We start from the raw sequence: 17,895 nt of genomic DNA, 5'->3' as shown, positions 1-17,895 counted from the left end.
AGCTGAAAGTAGGAGTGGCATTCTTCCAGAGAAGCAAGAAGTCTAACAGTGTGATAGTGTGAAAGGAAAGCTCTCCTACTGCCATTTAGAAGTGGGTCTAAGACTTTCCCCCCAAAAATAGATCTGGACCCACTTAAACACATAGATAATGACTCAGACCCCAAAGTTCTTTCACACATGTGTGGTCAAGATGATTCTAGCCTTTATTAGTAAAGAGAATACCTTAGTTAATAAGCTAGTTAAGAGATTAACTTTCCAGGGGCACCTGGGTGGCCCAGTCAGTTGAGCATCTGACTCTTGATTTCTGCTCAGGTCATGATCCCAGGGTCATGGGATGGAGCCCCACATTGGACTCTGCACTGAGCATAGAGCCTGCTTAAGATTCTGTCTCTATCTCCCTCTGCCTCTCACTCTCACTCTCTCTCTTAAAAAAAAAAAGAAAGAAAGAAATTAACTTTCCAGATAACTGCATAGTTTATGTGCTCTATAAGTTTTTTTGGCAATTAATCAGTTAAATATTGGAGGACAGCTACCAAAAACAACATTTGAATGTAAGAAGAGTTGATCTCAAGCCTAATAATTATACAAAAAGATTGAGAGCCTGCTGAGTGGTAATAACACCACTTTATCAGTATAGAGGCAAATAATTATCTTTCACTTAAGAAAAAGCCATGCACTAGGGGTGCCTGGGTGGCTCAGTCGGTTAAGTGTCTGACTCTTGATTTCAGCTCAGGTCATAATTTCACAGTTGGTGAGATCAAGCCTAGAGTCAGGCTTTGTGCTGACAGCATAGAGCCTGCCTGGGATTCTCTCTCTCCCTTTCTCTCTCTCTCTCTCTCTGCCCTTCCCCTGCTCCATCACTCTCTCTCTCAAAATAAATAAACATTAAAAAAAAAAAAGCCACGCACTAAGCTCATCTAAAAGTGGTTTTAGTTCGTTAAGGAGCACATTATGAAAATAAAAGGGAGGCTTTTTGCTTGAACCAATAGAGTTATCTGACTTGTTAGCATGACAACAAAACCAGTTTTCTTTCCCTCTGGGCCCACAGTTCAACTACGTTTCCTAGTCTCCCTTGCAGCTAGGTGTGGGTGAGTTCTGGCCAGTGGAATTAGATGTGTCACCTCCAGTCTGGTGCAAGAAACCTCAGTGTGACCTTGGATGTAATGTATTGAACATGGTAGATCTTTCTATCAGTTTATGTCCCTCAACACCCCACCTCTTATTGGGCTTATGCAGGGGAGAAATAACCACCTATTGTGTTAAGTGACCAAGATTTCAAAGTGTATTGTTAGAGCAGCTAGTATACAATTAATATAGCATTTAAGTAAAGTCAAGAATATACTTCTACCTCTCTATATCTCCATCTCCTCAACTGTAAAATGAAGATAACAGCACTTAGCTCATAAGTTAGCTCGAGGAATTAAACATGTTAGTCGTATGAAGTACTTTAAACTATGCCTGGCACATAGTAAACATTCAATTCATGTTAGCTATTGTTATTATTACAAAGCTTCCTAGTGGTAGTAAGATGCAGGTTCAGTATAATTCAAATTTCTTTTCTATTTAAATTCTAGTAACAAATGATGTCACATCACATTGATGTTACTATCCACATTGTGCTGATCTGTGCCCCCATCATTGTAGGGCTTCAATATACTCTGGTCACCTTGGGTTGTCCCACACATGCTCTGAAATTGTTCTTCTCTGATCTCCATATTGTTGTGTGCTACCCACTTTTGAAGTTACCGCAGAGTGGGGAGTGGCAGAATCAGGAAGATTTGCAATCATACTGTGCTAATCAGACCAAGTTACTGCCTTGGTCTGCCCTAAAGCTATATATATCCTCAAGATGCCAAAATAGACACCTATCCATTTGTGTTTGATTTTTTCCCAAATTTGCTTTAATTTTAAAAATTCATGTAATAATTAACAGCATTTCAGGAAACATTTAAGGAATTATTCACAGATGTCACAGAACAAGTTTTGATTCATTTAATTTTTCATTGTCAATCACAGACTTATGGGAAGTGGTGATCAGTCCATACTGCTGAATCCAGAAATTCCTGGTCATTTTCCTGGCCCTCTTCTTTACCCACTTCTTGTCAATACACTGGGTTACCACAGTATACCCAGAAACTGCTCATAACTTTGGCTGACAGTGATTCTTAACCTGAGGTCCATAGACCTCCCCTCCCCCTAAATAGCCCCCAAGAAATCCATGGATGGAAGTCAGGGAGCCTATGATCTCAGATGGGGGAAAAAATCATATCTTGGGACTGGCCGAGTGCCATTACAGCCTGGAGCAGCTAGCAAGGAGCCTCCTAAGCCTGGGCTCTGACAGGGCAGTCACAGCCTCAGTGGTGCCCTTGTGTCCACTGGAGCCCAGCCCTCACCAAGGATACCATTCCAGCCCCCTGCCCCACATGGCTCTTGGCAGCAGCGCCCGCCCACTCTCCACTGTCCCTACATCCCTACCTTTGCCCTGATAAGCTCTGAGTGTTCATATACTGGACTGATCCTAGGGAGCCTCCCTGTGGGTTGGGAAGGGCTGGCTCACGTGTGCTTTATCACCACACCTCTTACCTTTGTCTTTCTACCACCTCTTGCCCCCACCTGTGGCCCCAGTGAGCTCTGAAGAGTTGAAATTCTGGGACCAATACAAGGGAGACTGCCTGTGGTTTCAGACTTGACAGGAAGAGACTCACCTTGCACATGGGTATTACTTTACTACCCAAGCAGAAGGAAGAAAACAGCCCAGCAGAACAGCCCAGCCAATGAGAACTGGTCACAACTCAGACAATGAAAAGCCACTATACTTAGAACTCAACTTTACACCAGCAGACCTACTTTTTAAGACAGCTTTCCCAAATCCCCCCCTTTCCTCTATTAAAGAGCAGTCCTCTCCTTTGCTCTCCAGACATGCCTACGGTTTTGCTGTAGCTTGCTTGTCTAGATTTCAAATCTGTTGTTCCTGAAAAAAATTTTTTTACTTATAAAATAACTGACAGTTTTATTTTCTTATTTTTTATTTTTTAAATGTTTATTTATTTTTGAAGGAGAGAGAGAGAGACAGAGCGAGAGCAGGGGAAGATCTGAGAGAGAAGGAGACACAGAGTCTGAAGCAGACTCCAGGCTCTGAGTTGTCAGCACAGAGCTTGATGTGGGGCTCAAACTCACGAGCCGTGAGATCATGACCCGAGCCGAAGGTGGACACCCAATCGACTAAGCCACCCAGGTGCCCCTGGCAATTTTATTTATTTTATTTTAATTTTTTTAACGTTTATTCATTTTTGAGAGATAGAGAGAGACAGAGCATGAGTGGGAGAGGGGCAGAGAAAGAGAGGGAGACACAGCATCCAAAGCAGGCTCCAGGCTCTGAGCTGTCAGCACAGAGCCCAATGCGAGGCTCAAACCCACGAACTGCAAGATCATGACCTGAGCTAAAGTCAGCGCTTAACCAACTGAGCCACCCAGGCGCCCCAATAGTTTTATTTTTTTAAGTTTAACATTACTGGGTGATCAGAAGGGATTAAGAGAAGACCCCCAACAACTCTGAGCTGGTGAGCAAACAGGTGCCAGCACCCACCGAGCAAATTGGGCTCACTGTTTTCTCACCAACTTTGGAGTTTGAGGATGATGCTTCTGGCTTTCAAGCTCTATTCTTTTTGTGTTTGAGCTTTCAAGGTTTATTTGGAGGCTGTTAAGCTTTTCTCTTTCTTTCTTTTTCTGAGAGTCCTCATTTGGTATTTGTTCTGACTCCTTTACCGAATCTGACTGTTGCTGTTGGAACTGTGCTGGCCTTCTTCACCTCTTGTTTGAAACCAGATCATTCCTATTTAAAACTGTGCTACCCTGTGGTCTGATAACTGGGCTGTTGCTACTAAAACTATGCTGGCCTTTGGTCTGATTCTTTCTGGATCCAGGCTGTTTTTGTTGAAACTGTGCTGTTTGGAATTTTTTCTCTTTGCTCTAGAGAAAACCTCTAAGAATTGAAGATTTAGTTATCAAAATGCTTTATGGGTGGTGTCCACCCCCCAACTGGGACTCTGGCCAGTTTTATGTTTAAAAACTATGATCCCTTGCATAACACTCTCTAGCTCCATCCACATCATTGCAAATGGCAAGGTTTCATTCTTTTTCATGGCTTAGTAATATTCCATTGTATATATAAAACCATATTCTCTTTATCCATTCATCAGTCAATGGACACTTGGGATGTTTCCATAATTTTGCTCTTGTAGATAATGCTACTATAAGCATTGTAGCTGGAGAGTATTATGCTAAGCAAAACAAGTCAGTCAGAGAAAGGTAGCTACCATATAATTTCACTAATATGTGGTTTTTAAGAAACAAAACAAATGAGCAAAGGGAAAAGTAAGAGAGGCAAACCAAGAAACAGACTTTTAAAATATATATATGTACCAATGTTTATTTATTTTGAGAGAGAGAGCACACAAGCAGGGGAGGGGTAGAGAGAGAGGGAGAAAGAGAATCCCAAGCAAGCTCTGCACTGTCAGTGCAGAGCTAGATGTGAGGTTCAACCTCTCAAACCGTGAGATTATGACCTGAACCGAAATTAGGAATTGGTCGCTCGACCAACTGAGCCACCCAGGAACCCCAAGAAACAGACTCTCAACTATAGAGAACAAACTGATGGTTACCAGAAAGCCGGGGGGGGGGGGGGGGGGGAGGGGGGGGTGGCAGTGATTAAATAGGTGATGGGATTAAAGAGTGCACCTCTGCAATGAGCCCCCAATGTGGTATGGAAGTGTGGGATCACTACATTGTACACCTGAAAGTAATGTTACCCTGTATGTTAACTAACTAGAATTTAACTAAAAACTTAAGAAAAATAAATCACATCTTTATTTTTACTAACCTCTGACAGAAATTTACCAAGTCCTTCCATTACTAAGGTAGACAATAAGTCACAGTAGTATTAGCAGTATCTGTGACTTTGTCACCAATAGATATCCCAAGAGATATTTCTACGTCACATTATAACAGTTAAAAATATCTTGAAATATCATTTATACTCATACGGCTATGAAATTATGGTAGTCACTAGACCTGGTATTAGGTCTTACTTAGTACATTAATAAAGAAGCATGTATATTACTATAACAAATGCTGATTTAATATTTTGAGAACTATATTTCAATATAATTGGTTTTCAATTGTATTTTAGTTTTGAATGTAAAAACATTAGTCGGAAAAAAAGTCTATAGACTTCACCTGACTGCCAAAAGGTCCATGGTTCAAAAAAGAAAAACCTATAGGTTATTTGGTTTGACACTTTCCCACACACCCCCATGTGTTTGTCCATACCCTCCTCCATAGTCTCAAAGAGGAGTACAGTGGTGACAAACATACATTGAAATGCCACCTCTTAGGACAGCATGATAGATGATTAAGAAGTGGGACACTGGGGTCAGCTTGTCCTGCTTTACCACTTATTTTGTGACCCAGGCAAGTAACTTAACTTCTCTGTGCCTCATATCTGTAAAAGGGGAATTATATTATTCCTTCCACATAGGGTTATTGTGAAGAATAAAGGAATTAATTCACTAAATCCATTAGACTCTTAGAGTCTACCATACAGTAAGCTCTCAGAAAATGTTAGCTGCTCTTTCAAGAGCCTATCATAGCTGTTTCTTTATGATATTTATAGGGAGGGGAGAGGAGGAGAGAAAAGAGTAGGTTGGCTATTCCTCTTGTGAGTCACAGCCTACACATATAACTTTTATGATGCACAAAATTGATATCCTTCTTGAAGTACATGAAGGAAGCAGTTGATAGTTCTTCCTTGAAAAGTTTCCAACTTCATTTTATGTCTTATATAGTAACTCTCAACTGAATCTTTTTTAATGCTGCAGTGGCGGTATAAATGCTGTCCACTCCTGGTTTACAAAGCAGGACTTTCATTTAAATAATAATTGTCTTGCAGGAGCACCTGGGTGGTTCCGTTGGTTAAGCATCTGACCCTTGATTTCAGCTCAGGTCTTGATCTCACAGCCCTGATATTAAAAAAATATATTTACCTTTCATAATTCACATTCATTTCTAATCCCTTTAAGACATGGGTCTTGGCTGTCCTTTTAACTGTGGGGGGAAAGACTAAATATAAATGGAAGTAAATTCACTCATTCATTCAATCAATAATTATTAAATTCCAGGCACTACTCTAAATGTACAGGGATTCGTGGTGAACAAGACAAAGTCCCCGCTGTCATTGACCTTACCTTCTAGTGTAGAAGACAATGTACTAAAATAAATTTTTTAAAGTATCAGGAGGTGACTGATGCTTTACAGAGCATTAAAATAAAGTGATGTTAAAAATAAATAAAATAAAATAAAAGTGATGTTATATACATGAGGACCAGGTGGCTCTTTTTAGATTGGGTAGTCAGAGAAGTTCTCTTTAAGCAGGTGACATTTAAGCAGAGATCTGAATGACCAAAAGGAGCCAGTCAAACCCAAGGGACAGCATTCCAGGCAAAGGAAATAGCTAGTATAAAGTCATCAGAGCAGGACAGAGCTTACCTGTTCTTACCCATTTAGGAATGGAAAGAAGGCCACTGTTGCTGGAACATAGTGAGCAAGGTGCAGAGCCCTAAGGTAGAGGGAAACAGGGAAATGATAGTGCAAGGCCTTTGTAAATAAAGGCAAGGTTTATTCTCAATGCAATGGGAAGCTACCGCAGTTTTAGTCAGGAGTAAGGTGATCTGATGTACCATTTAAAATCACTCCAATTACTGCTTGGTGAACGAACTTATTGGAGCAAGACTGGATATGGGAAGGCCCATTAAGATGATAGCTTGCACCAGATTACAGCACTGAGAGGGCAAGGAGGGTCAGTTTAGGCAGTAGGGTATATTTCAGAGATAGAGCCAATAGAACTTACTGATTGGAATGTGAGGAGATGCCAGGAATCAAGGCTAACTCCTAATCTTTTGGCCTATGTAACTGGGCTAATGGTGCCAGTTATTGAGATGGATAAGTTGTGGAGGGGATGAGGGGATGGGGAAGTGGGGAACAGGTGTGGGGTAATAATTGAGAGTTCTTAATCTGTGTTTATCTTAATTTTGACTTGTCCACCCAACATGCAACTGGAGATATCAAATAGATGGTTACCCAAGTCTAGATTTCAGGGGAGAAGTCAGGGGCCAGAGATACAAATTTGAGAATCATTAGCCTAGGAATGGTATTTAAAACCATAGGAGCAGATGAATTCATCTAGTTAGGCAGTATAAACAGCAAAAAGAGCTGAAGACTAAGTCTTGGTGCATTCCTACCTTTGGAAGTCTGATAAAGGAGAGGGAGCTGACAAGAGACTAAGAAGCAAGCAAGAAGGTTGGAGGAAAACAAAGTGGACCTGGCATCATAAAAGCCTAAAAAGCAAAGTGTGTTAAGGAGGGAGTGATCAATCACTAATGTCAAGAACTGCTGAATGATCCAGAAGGATGAGGACAGAGAATTGACCTGACTTTGGCAACATGTGGGTCAATAGTGACTTGATAGGAGACATTTCAGTATGTGGAGGAGATGAAAGCCTGGTGAGGTGAGAAACCCAGCAAGTATAGACAGTTCTGAGTTTTGTTATCATGGGAAACAAAGAAATCGGGCAGAAGCTGGAGGGAGTATAAGGTCAAGGGAAGTTATACATGTAGGGAGTTAAATGGAGGAGAGGCTGGGTAGGGAAACTATGAGAAGGGAAACCAGATTTAAACTTTGCTTTCTGCCCTCAGGGAGCTTATGATCTTCTCTTGGAGAAGTTCAGGATGGTAGTGGTAAAAAGTTTAGGCTTTGGACTAAATGAAACAGTATCTGTACTGCTGAGCACAATGTCTAACACTAAGAACTCAATAGATGGAAGGAAGCTATAATTACAGAACAATTTGAAAACACTTTAAGATAGGAGGTCATTAAGGACTAAACTGAGTAAGTAATTAGATGTTAAGATATCAGAAAACAGGGAGATTACTATCAGCCACAGTGACCATAATTAAAAATCAGGACCCATCGTATGGGGAAATGGGTTAAAAAAATCTGTTACTATACCCATGTGAATAAATTTACAAAGCTCTACAGATTTTAAAAATCTTTCAGCCACCCTCTTAAACAGTTGCCTTTATTGGAAATATTTAAATTCCAAGTAGTTCCAAATACCTTGAGCCATTTTGAGGTCTCTGTACCAGTGCTCATGCTTTTCCCTCTGCCTGAAGCATTGTTTCCTACCCTAACCTGACTAACATCTGCTCATTCTTTAGAGCTTCTTCCTCTGGTCCAGTGGGGCTGGGTGCTCCTCTGTTGGTACCAGGTATGCAATTTTACCATAACTTTTACCACAGTGTATTGACATTTTCTATTTGTTTACCTTTTGTGTTTTTTTCAGTTCTATTTTTGGGTTTACTAGACTCTAGGCTTTGCAAGGGCAGGATCATATTGTATTCATCTTTGTTTCCCTGTACCCAGCCTGGCTTCTGGCTGACCTCAGTTAACGTTTATTGGCGGTCCCTGGGTGGCTCAGTCAGCTAAGTGTCCGACTTCAGCTCCAGTCATGATCTCATGGTTCGTGAGTTTGAGCCCCAAATCGGGCTCTCTGCTGTCATTGCAGAGCCCACTTTGGATTCTCTGCCCTTCTTCTGCATGCACTTGTGCTCTCTCTCTCTCTCTCTCAAAAATAAATAAACTTAAAAAAAGATTAACATTTATTGAAACCAACTGAATCTAATATTAGGATTATGCTAGAGAATCCTGGACTAGAAAAGCCTTGAAGGACTGATAAAATAGTCCACCGCCACTTTAAAACAGGTTTATAACATAAGAACTAATCATAACTCCCATCCTTCATCACACACTGAGTCTGCACAGTTCCACACCAACTTATTTTTTTTATCTTTTTTTGTCACTCAATTTCTAATCAGAATTATTAGCATCCAGCACACTCTAAATATGCTTCATGCTGAAATTACTAAGCTCCTATATATTTCTTTTTTAATTTGAAAGTAGTATGTGCTCATGATAACAAATCAACCTGTACAAAAGGAGTCTATAGTAAAAAAGAAGGCTCCCTTCTATATGCTGACCTCTACCCTCTCAGGAGTTCTTCACAGACACAGACAATACTATTAATTTCTTGTGTATTTTTCCCAAGGTTTCCTATTTTGTTACAACACATTCTAGTTTTTTAAACATAAATACTAGCATTTCACAAATTATTAGTCAACTCGGCTTTTTCCTTTAACAGAATATTGGAGATTATTCCACATTGGAGATTTTCCTTATCAGTACATCTTTCTAACAGCTATATAGTACGGTATTCCATTTCCCATTTTATGACATACCATAACCTACTTAATCCATTCCCTATTCTTGAAAATTTAGATTCCTTTTATTCTTTTTCTACTATATGACTGTTCAGTTGAATTGTGTTACCCTCAAAATTCATAATGAAGTCCTAACCCTTGATATCTCAGAGTGTGACCTTATTTGGATAGGTTCCGTATAATCAAGTTAAAATGAGGTCACTTAGGGTGGGCCCTAAGCCAATCTGACTGGCGTCTTTCTAAGAAGAGAAAAGCTGGACAGAGACCTTTAAGAGGGAAGATGATAAGACCCAAGGAGAAAACATGCATCTATAAACCAAGGAGAGAGGCCTAGAACAGATACTTCCCTTGTAGCTATCAGAAGGAAGCAACCCTGCCAGCACGTGGATCGTGGATCGTGGACCGCAGACTTCTAGCCTCCAGTACTGTGAGACAATAAACTTATTGTTTAAGCCAGTAAGTTTGTGGTACTTTGTTATGGCAGCCCTAGCAAACTAAGATGATAATGCCTCAATGACTACCCTTGTATATGTATATTTTTTTCACAAAGATGCAAGTGTATTGGTAGAATTCATGGAAGTAAATTTATAGAAAGATACCTCTGTATCTTTCACATACCCTTTTCTTTACCTAGAAAGCCCTTCCTCCTGAGATGCTCCCGAAAAACTCCAATATAACCTCTTCAAGTGCTACCTCTTCTGTGAAACCTGCTGTGGTAGCCAGCTTCTAGATGACCCCCAGTGACCTGTCCCCACCTCCTAGTATTCAAGCCTTTGTGTATGCCTCACCTTTGTGTATTCCTTTCCTCTTGAACACAAGGGACTTACTGACTTCTTTTTTTTTAACATATATATTTTTAAAGTTTTATTTATTTATTTTGAAGGGGGAGGGGCAGAGAGAGAGAGAGACAGATAGACAGAAAGAATCCCAAGCAGGCTCCACACTGTCAGCGAGGAGCCCAATGTAGGGCTTAAACTCACCAACTGTGAGATCATGACCTGAGCTGAAACCAAGAGTCGGATGCTTAACCAATTGAGCCACCCAGGAGCTCCTTATTGACTCACTTCTTTTTTTTTTTTTTTTTTTAATTTTTCTTTTTTTAACGTTTATTTTATTTTTGAGACAGAGAGAGACAGAGCATGAACGGGGAAGGGGCAGAGAGAGAGGGAGACACAGAATCGGAAGCAGGCTCCAGGCTCTGAGCCATCAGCCCAGAGCCCGACGCGGGGCTCGAACTCACAGACCGCGAGATCGTGACCTGAGCCGAAGTCGGACGCTTAACCGACTGAGCCACCCAGGCGCCCCTTATTGACTCACTTCTAATGAATAGAGTATGGCAGAAGTGATGGGACCTCACTTCTGAGATCAGGTTACAAAGACCATGGCTTCTGTTCAGGGGTGCTTTCTCTCACACACTCTTGTTCTTTCTTGCTCTTTCTTGGTCATTCATGTAGGAGGAAGCCAGCTGCCATAGTGTGAGGCAGCCCTGTGGAGAGGCCCATGTTTTAAGATATCAAGACCTTACAACAACCATGTTAGTGAAAATGGAAGTGGATCTCTCTTCATTCAAGCCTTTAGATGAGACTGGCAGCAGATAGCTTGTCTGTAACTGTATTTCTGACCAAAGAAACTATGAGATAGTTAATTCTTATTGCTTTGAGCTACTGAGTTTTGGGGGTAATTTGATATGTAGCAATAAATAACTAATTACCTTCCATCCTCCCCTCTTCTTTCCCCTGAACTTCCTAGCTTCCAACGTTACTTGGACTTCTCTCTAGTAATGCTCACTACATCATACTTGTTTCCAAATCTCTCTCTCCTACTTAACTATCTCCAAGGATAGAAGCCCTGACTCAGCTTTATATTTACTGTGCCTTATGCAAAGTTCAAGCCACCATTGTCACTTCCCTGTATTGTTGTAATAATCTCTAAACTGGGCTGCCTAAATCCTCTGTAGCCTCTCTCTGTTACATTCTCTGCCCAGCCTTAAGAAATCTTTTAAAAATATAACTTGGATCATTTGAGAGCTTAAAATCCTCCTCATTCTTAGGATAAAGACCTAAATTCTTAATATAGCCTCCCAGGCCTGGCATGATCTGCTTGCCTCACCACCAATTCTGAAGCCACTTCCCCCTTGTTCCCAGTACAACAGCAACACTGGCATCTCAGTTCCTCAGTTGAACCATCCTCCTTCCTCCCTCAGTGTCTTTGCACACACTGTCCCTCTGCCTGGGATGTCTCCTCCTTCATCCTCACTCAATTTCTACTCATCCTTTAGACCTCAGCTCAATGTTCCTCAGAGAAGGCCTTTCTGCCTTCCATTTTATCTTATATATATATTTTTTAATTTGAGAGAGAGAGAGAGAGAGAGAGAGCACATGAGCATGGGAAAAGGCAGAGGGGAAGAGAATCTTAAGCAGATTCCATGTTTAGCTTGGAGCCCTACACGAAGCTTGATCCCATGACCCTGGGATCATGATCTGAGCCAAAATCAAGAGTTGGACACTCAACTGACTGAGCCACCCAGGTGCCCCTGCCTTCTATTCTAAATCAAAGCACATGTAGTTTTCCTTCACACCACTTATCACAGTTTAAACAATTGTTTAATTAGGTGCTCAATGTTGGTCTCCGCTGTTGGACATGGACTAAGCTCTATGAGGGCAGGGACACCTTGTCTTGTTCACTACTGTATCTCTAGCACAGATGATAGTGTCTGATATATTGCAAACAGGGGCTCAATACTTGTTTTTTTTTTTTTCTGAATGAATTACAAGGCAACATTCCCTATTCCTTCTACAAACTTTACATCCTTTTACTATCCACACATTTAATGTTCATAATGTCGTTTCTCTCAGACAGTGTTACCTGTCTTAGGTAATGATCTCCAAGAAGTAGAGACCACAGGTTTTACATTGTGTGGTATAGGACTCAGCAGAGTTCTACTGGGGTAGGGATACAGCATTGGGAAAGGAAAGTGAAGAATTTACTGATAAATGGCCTTTAGTAGCTATTTTATAGCTGTTAAAATCTCCATGGCCTTTTGGGGGGAAGTTTGAAGGTAAAAGAGCATGGGCCTTGCAGTTAGACCCAGGTTTGGATCCCAGCTGTACTATTTAGTAGCTGTGTGACTATGGGCAAATTACTTTATGCTCTCTTTTCTTCAAATTTCTCAGCTACAAAATGAGGATATCATAATGGCACCTTTTAATAAGGTTGTTAGAGGAATTCGATGACTTGTAAAGCACTAAGAAGAGGGCCTGGCCTTAGCAAATGCTCAATAAATATCAGCCTTTTTTTCTTTTCCCTGTGATAAAACAAGGTTGCCCATTTCTCATTTGGTACTGGAAGAAGTTTGGAAATATTTGTGGTGCTGTTAAGTTCTCTGTGGGAGGTTAGGATTGGAACACTTAAAAATATAATACCTCCTCCTCAATTCTTTTCTCTACCTTCAAATCTTAATATTGAAGCTAGTAGGAGAAAGAAGAGAGAAATGGCTGCCAACTATGTTCTTAGCTGGTTCTTCAAATGACAGCAGTGCCAGTTTGTCCTAGAAATCTGTATTTCTATTGCTAACACATACATCTTCATACACCCTCTGCCAGAGAGAGAAGCTGCTAAGGGAGGGCTACTAGTTCATATTCTTGACACCTGGCAATTTGTGGATGCTGATTTTTTGGAATCTGGAGCACTATTCAACTCCCTTTCTATCTCTTCCTATTGGGACCCTTCTGGTCAATCAGAGCCTGTTAAGTATTGGCCATTCAAGAGGTATAACAACATAATGAAGTTCACTCAAGCAAAGGCCCTCTGCTGCTGGGACTCAGAAAATATTTCTCATAAGAAAAATATAAGAAAGATTAAAAAAGTCAAACGGTTAATATTCCCGCTAGACACAGAGTTCTCTCAAGGCGTCTTCCTTCTTTCTGAAGGCACACTCAGTTCTTGAGCAGAAGCTAGGAAACCAGCTGAGATAAATCGTTTTCCCCTCCCCTTTTAATCTTGTGAAAGAGCTGCCAATTCTAGAAATTCCTCCTTTGATGAGAAGATAAAGCAGAACAATGCTGTGGAACTAAACAGATTCCTAAGGGACATTCTTCTAGGGTGTGTAAAGTCTGCCTGGAAGTTGGGTTGGGGGAGGGGTGGAAGAGATGGAAAGCTAAGAGTAGGAGTTGGTAGCCATAGCCACAAAGAATACAGTTGTTTCTAGACTTCTCCATAGCATAGCAACTCTATCCAGTCTCCGCATTTCTTGGGAGGTGTAGGCAGGTTTATTACAGTGATTAGAGGGCTTCATCCACTTCACATCCATCCTACAAAATAAAAAAATAAAAAAAAAAAAGAAAGAGAAAACTTTTCTTTCCCATTATTTGTTGGAGCTAAGTTTCTACTTACAGCCTTCTCACATTAAAAAAAAAAAAATTTTTTTTTTAACTGAAAATTGCAGCCCAAATCAGTCTATCTAGCACATTAGATTGTAAGCCTTTGGAAGGAGCGCACCCCCTTCTCTTACCGTTTAAGGGACAATCTGTTGTAAAATGCTACAGATTGGAATCAGAACCGAGTTTGAATCCTGCTCCCAGCTTCACCATATGTAAACGCGGACAATTTTCTTATCTGCTTGACATGGTTATATAATTTTTAAATCGGACATTTGAAGGCTCAACTCTACAGGCATAATCTTATTCAATTCTCATGAGGCAGATATTATTATGGAGATTGCATCTAAAGATATGTGGTAATGTAGTGAAGAGCCGTCTGTCTGGCTGTGAGTTATCATTGGACTATCTTCCATACCTGGCTGCTGAGGATTAAATGAGACACTGATGTGAAAGAGCTTTACACAATCCACGTGATGGACTACTAATTACACGCCCCACAGCACCTGATCCACCGTGAGGAGTCGGTAAATACTGCTTGGAGTGCATGATTTTCTATCTTGCCTGCTTCTTTCAGTCTTCCAGTCACAAACTAATATCGCAGCGGCCTGAGGCCAAAACCACGAATCTGGGAGCCACAGCCGGGTTGGAGGAGACTGCTGAATCCCCGGAGAGGGCAGGGGAACAATAGAGTACTTTGGTGATTGGCGGAAGCCCGACCGGAGAGGGGGCCGGCTGGGGTTCCAGGAGGCATCCCGGTCCCTGGCCTGGTGTTGCGAGGAGAGGTATCCAGAGCCTGCTCGGCATTTCCCCGGGGAGCCTGGCCCCCACACCCTGAGTTCTAGCCTCGCCGGACGCGCCCAAGCCCCGCCCACTACCTCAGGTAGGCCGTCTGCACCAGCCAATCCACCAGAAGCCTGGGCGCGGAAGGCGGTGCTTCTCTGGTCGGAAGTGACGTGCTGTGCTTGGCTGGCCGTGGAGTCCGCCGAGTCTCTTGGCGGCGGCTGAGAGGGAAATGGCTCGCACCGTGGCTGCTCCGGCGGCTCGGGTTGTGGTGGAGGCAGAGGCTCGGGCAGCGTGAGGTGAGGAGCGATAGGTGTGGCGGGGGCCGGTATCCGGGACCCTGCTGTTCAAGGACAGTGAGGGGCCCCGGGGGGCCCAGGAAGGGAGGGTCTCTTGAGGCGGCCCCCAGTCCCCGGGTGCCCGCCTTTGACCCTCCATCTGGTACTCTTGGCGTTGCCCCAGCCAGACTCACCTCCCCCGGGCCTTGCTTCCACCCAGGCCGTTGCTGACTGTCCCGCCGAAGGTGCGAGGGGCCCGCACCCCCATTAGGCCCCTCTTGGCGGGGGCTGGGAGGTGGTGCGCCTGGAAGTTAGTTTTCTCCCAAGGGTGGGGGGGAAGGGAGACAGCCCTCTTGTCCTTCGGGACCCGGCAGGAGCCGAAGTGGCCGGTCCTATTCTCTTGTTGAATTGTTAGATTCTGGCGAAGTGTGTTGCACTTCTCAGTTCTGTGTAGCTCTCCTCCACCCCCCTCCACCATCCCCCCCCCCCCCCCCCCCGCGCCTTCACCTCCTTGTCCCATCTCCAGCTTATGGGATAATGATTTTATTTCCTCTCCCGTTTCCCTTTTTCCCGCGAATCCACTTGCTTCAGGGAAACAGTATCATTTCAGTATGTATTTAGCGCATCATCTTTCCGGGAGTGCGGTCAGATTAAAAATATTTTCTAAACTCTTCCTGAGTGAGAGAGGAACAATACATAGTTGAAGAAAAAAGCACATACTTATTTTCCTCACTGAATGGTTTGGCTTTAAAAAAGAGATTCTCCATCTGTGGAAATTTGTTTTTGGGGGGGAGCAGGGATTGAGGAGGGAAATGAAAATTAAGTGAGGAGGACAGGCTGGGGATAACGTGAAAGAGCGAGCCTGTGGTAGTTGCTTCTGTTCATCAGCCTGATAGAAGTTGAGGTTGTAATTATATTTTTATTTTGAACAGTGGGTGTTGAATTGACAGGAAGGAGGTCTTCGTCTTTGAAGGAGATTAACTATTAAAGAGGTCCTCACATCTTTCCAAGTGGGTGTCAAGACAGACACTCTGCTGGGAAAAATGTTTACTGTATTGGAGTAAGTCACAGAGTAGAAGAGATGTAGAAAAAAAGAAAGCTATTAGAAGAGTGGTGAAGACTTATATAAGGGGAAAGCCAGTTTGGAGGTCTAGGGACACTGACACCAGGAAAGACTTTGTACCTTTGCCTCCTTGGCTTGTGATTAAGTCTCCACAGTAGACTCCTTTCAGCATATTCTCCTATACTTGGTGTTAGTGCTCTTATTCCACATGGCAGGTTAGACTGAAGTGCTCTAGTTGAGGTCTATACAGTTGAAGATAATTGCTTGTTTAATATTAAGACTTTTTGAGTACTGAAAAGCATTATGACTGAGAATAGAGAGATTTTGTTATTTAACTCAAACTTAACTCAAAAGTGACTTTATATAGATACCAAGCATATTATGAAAATCTGTTTTGTATGCATGTTGCTTGCAGTTTTTCTTGGCAAGTGCTGTATTTTGCTGTTTTCATCCATAGGTTTCACAAGTTTTGCTGTTAAATGGAACGTAAAAGTTGGCATGCTTGCATTAAGGAATTAGAAACTATAACTTTAGGCAATTAGCTGTATATTAAGCATCTGATTTTTTTTTCTTAATTTTTAAAAATATTTTATTTTTGAGAGAGAGTTGCACATGCGAGTGGGTGAGGGGCAGAGAGAGGAGACAGGATCTGAAGCGGGCTCTGCGCTGACAGCAGAGAGCCCGATAAGCATCTGATTCTTTGCTTCTCCCTTCTGCCATGAATGGTTCTAAAATAAGATTGTGCATGAGTTACATGTCCAGGAATCTTTCTTTAATCTGGCACATTTTGCACTCGTAAGCACATTCAGTAACTGAACTTCTATCTAAAGAGAGTGTTGAATTTCCCAAGAGCTCATAGTTCTTATCAGAGCATCAGACCAAACTTTTCAGAGCAGCAGGGCAAAGCGCTTTTTTAAATGCTTTGTAACTTGTTACTCACTTTGATAACATAAATTATCTATTTTATTATATTTTCCATATTCCAAGAAGAAATTAAGACAGGTAAATGATAAAGGTGAATGTTTTAATACTGTGCATTTACATAGTATGTGATTTGTTGTACCTGAATAGGGCTAAACATTAACTCTGCAAGACTTTGTTTTCATAGGGCCTGCAAGGATGCCTGGGACTGCAGTGGTTCCAGGTATAGAAAAAAAATGAGACACAAGAGATAATAGTATGGTTATAAGGGCAGTAGTAGATCCAAAGTACTAAAAAGGATACGGTCATATGGGCTGGTGAGGGGAAAGGAGTGCATCTGAGGAAGATGATACTCAAATTGAGTCTTAAAGGATGAGTTTCTCCTATTAATGAGGTTAGGGTAAAGGTGATCAGGTTCTAGACCTTGCTGTGATACTACCAAGCAGTGAGATATTAAGCTGCTTATTCTGTTATCCATTAAAAAAATTATTTTTTGGTATCCATTTTTTTATTTGAGAGTTTTTATCTAAATTAATGCTCTCCGGTAAAAATACTAAATGAGAGCCACATATGTAAGATACTTTTTTACGTGTGTGTGTGTGTATGTGTCTTGGAAATCTGGTATGCATCTTACACTTAAAACACATCTCATTGTGGGACACCTGAGTGGCTCGGTTGGTTGAGTGTAGAACTTTTGATTTCGGTTCAAGTCATGATCCTAGGGTCGTGGGATCGAGCCCCATGTCAGGCTTAAGATTCTTTCTCCCTCTGCCCCTCTCCCCAGCTTGTGCTCGCTCGCTCTCTCTAAAAAAATAAATAAATAAATAAAAATAAAAATAAAAAAATGAATTTAAAAAAAGTCCCCCTTTAAAAAAAACACATCTCACTTTGGACTAGTCACATTTCAAGTACCACATTTCAAGCTGCTTGTGGTTAGTAGCTACTGGACTGAACAATGCAGATATACAATGCAGAACAGAAAATTCTGTTCTGTCTTGGATTCCTGCTTGAAAAGGAAAACTAACTCCTATGAGAAATGAATTATCAGTAGTTTATAATTTCTCATCATTTTGATAGAATTCATACATGAATCTTGGGAATTATCATACTTTGGAGTAATATTGCTATAGGATATCTTTTAGGTT

At 41.7% G+C, this 17,895-nt stretch overlaps 2 protein-coding genes across 3 annotated transcripts in view; one reads left to right on the top strand and one right to left on the bottom strand.

Moving 5' to 3' along the window:
* Positions 1-17,895, top strand: part of PIK3C2A (phosphatidylinositol-4-phosphate 3-kinase catalytic subunit type 2 alpha) — a 195,768-nt gene that overhangs the window by 58,562 nt on the left and 119,311 nt on the right. Inside the window, exon 1 of one of the 2 annotated variants that reach the window (XM_058688379.1) lies at positions 14,676-14,787. The exons of the other annotated variant lie outside the window; for it this stretch is intronic. The gene's annotated coding sequence lies outside the window, so the exon portion shown is untranslated. Of the gene's footprint in view, positions 1-14,675; positions 14,788-17,895 lie in introns of those variants that run through there. 2 annotated transcript variants of the gene reach the window in all.
* LOC131486626 (uncharacterized) lies at positions 11,635-16,001 on the bottom strand. Its single transcript, XM_058686539.1, has 3 exons — positions 15,950-16,001; positions 14,584-15,070; positions 11,635-13,639 (listed from the first exon to the last, which is right to left on the bottom strand). Exons 1-3 carry the CDS (start codon positions 15,999-16,001, stop codon positions 13,486-13,488), a joined length of 693 nt encoding a protein of 230 aa, XP_058542522.1. The 3' UTR covers positions 11,635-13,485.

This window comes from Neofelis nebulosa, chromosome 10 (assembly GCF_028018385.1).
Source record: "Neofelis nebulosa isolate mNeoNeb1 chromosome 10, mNeoNeb1.pri, whole genome shotgun sequence".
Taxonomy (NCBI): domain Eukaryota; kingdom Metazoa; phylum Chordata; class Mammalia; order Carnivora; family Felidae; genus Neofelis; species Neofelis nebulosa.
This window is presented reverse-complemented; position numbering and strand designations above follow the sequence as displayed.

Excerpts from the sequence above, each read along its gene's own strand:
- LOC131486626 (XM_058686539.1), bottom strand. The coding sequence starts at position 16,001 with ATGCTGAAAGGAGTCTACTGTGGAGACTTAATCACAAGCCAAGGAGGC. Across the intron at positions 15,071-15,949 it reads CACAAGCCAAGGAGGCAAAG|GCGCACCACCTCCCAGCCCC; the intron begins GTACAAAGTCTT and ends ACTAACTTCCAG. Across the intron at positions 13,640-14,583 it reads GTGCAGACGGCCTACCTGAG|GATGGATGTGAAGTGGATGA; the intron begins GTAGTGGGCGGG and ends TTTATTTTGTAG.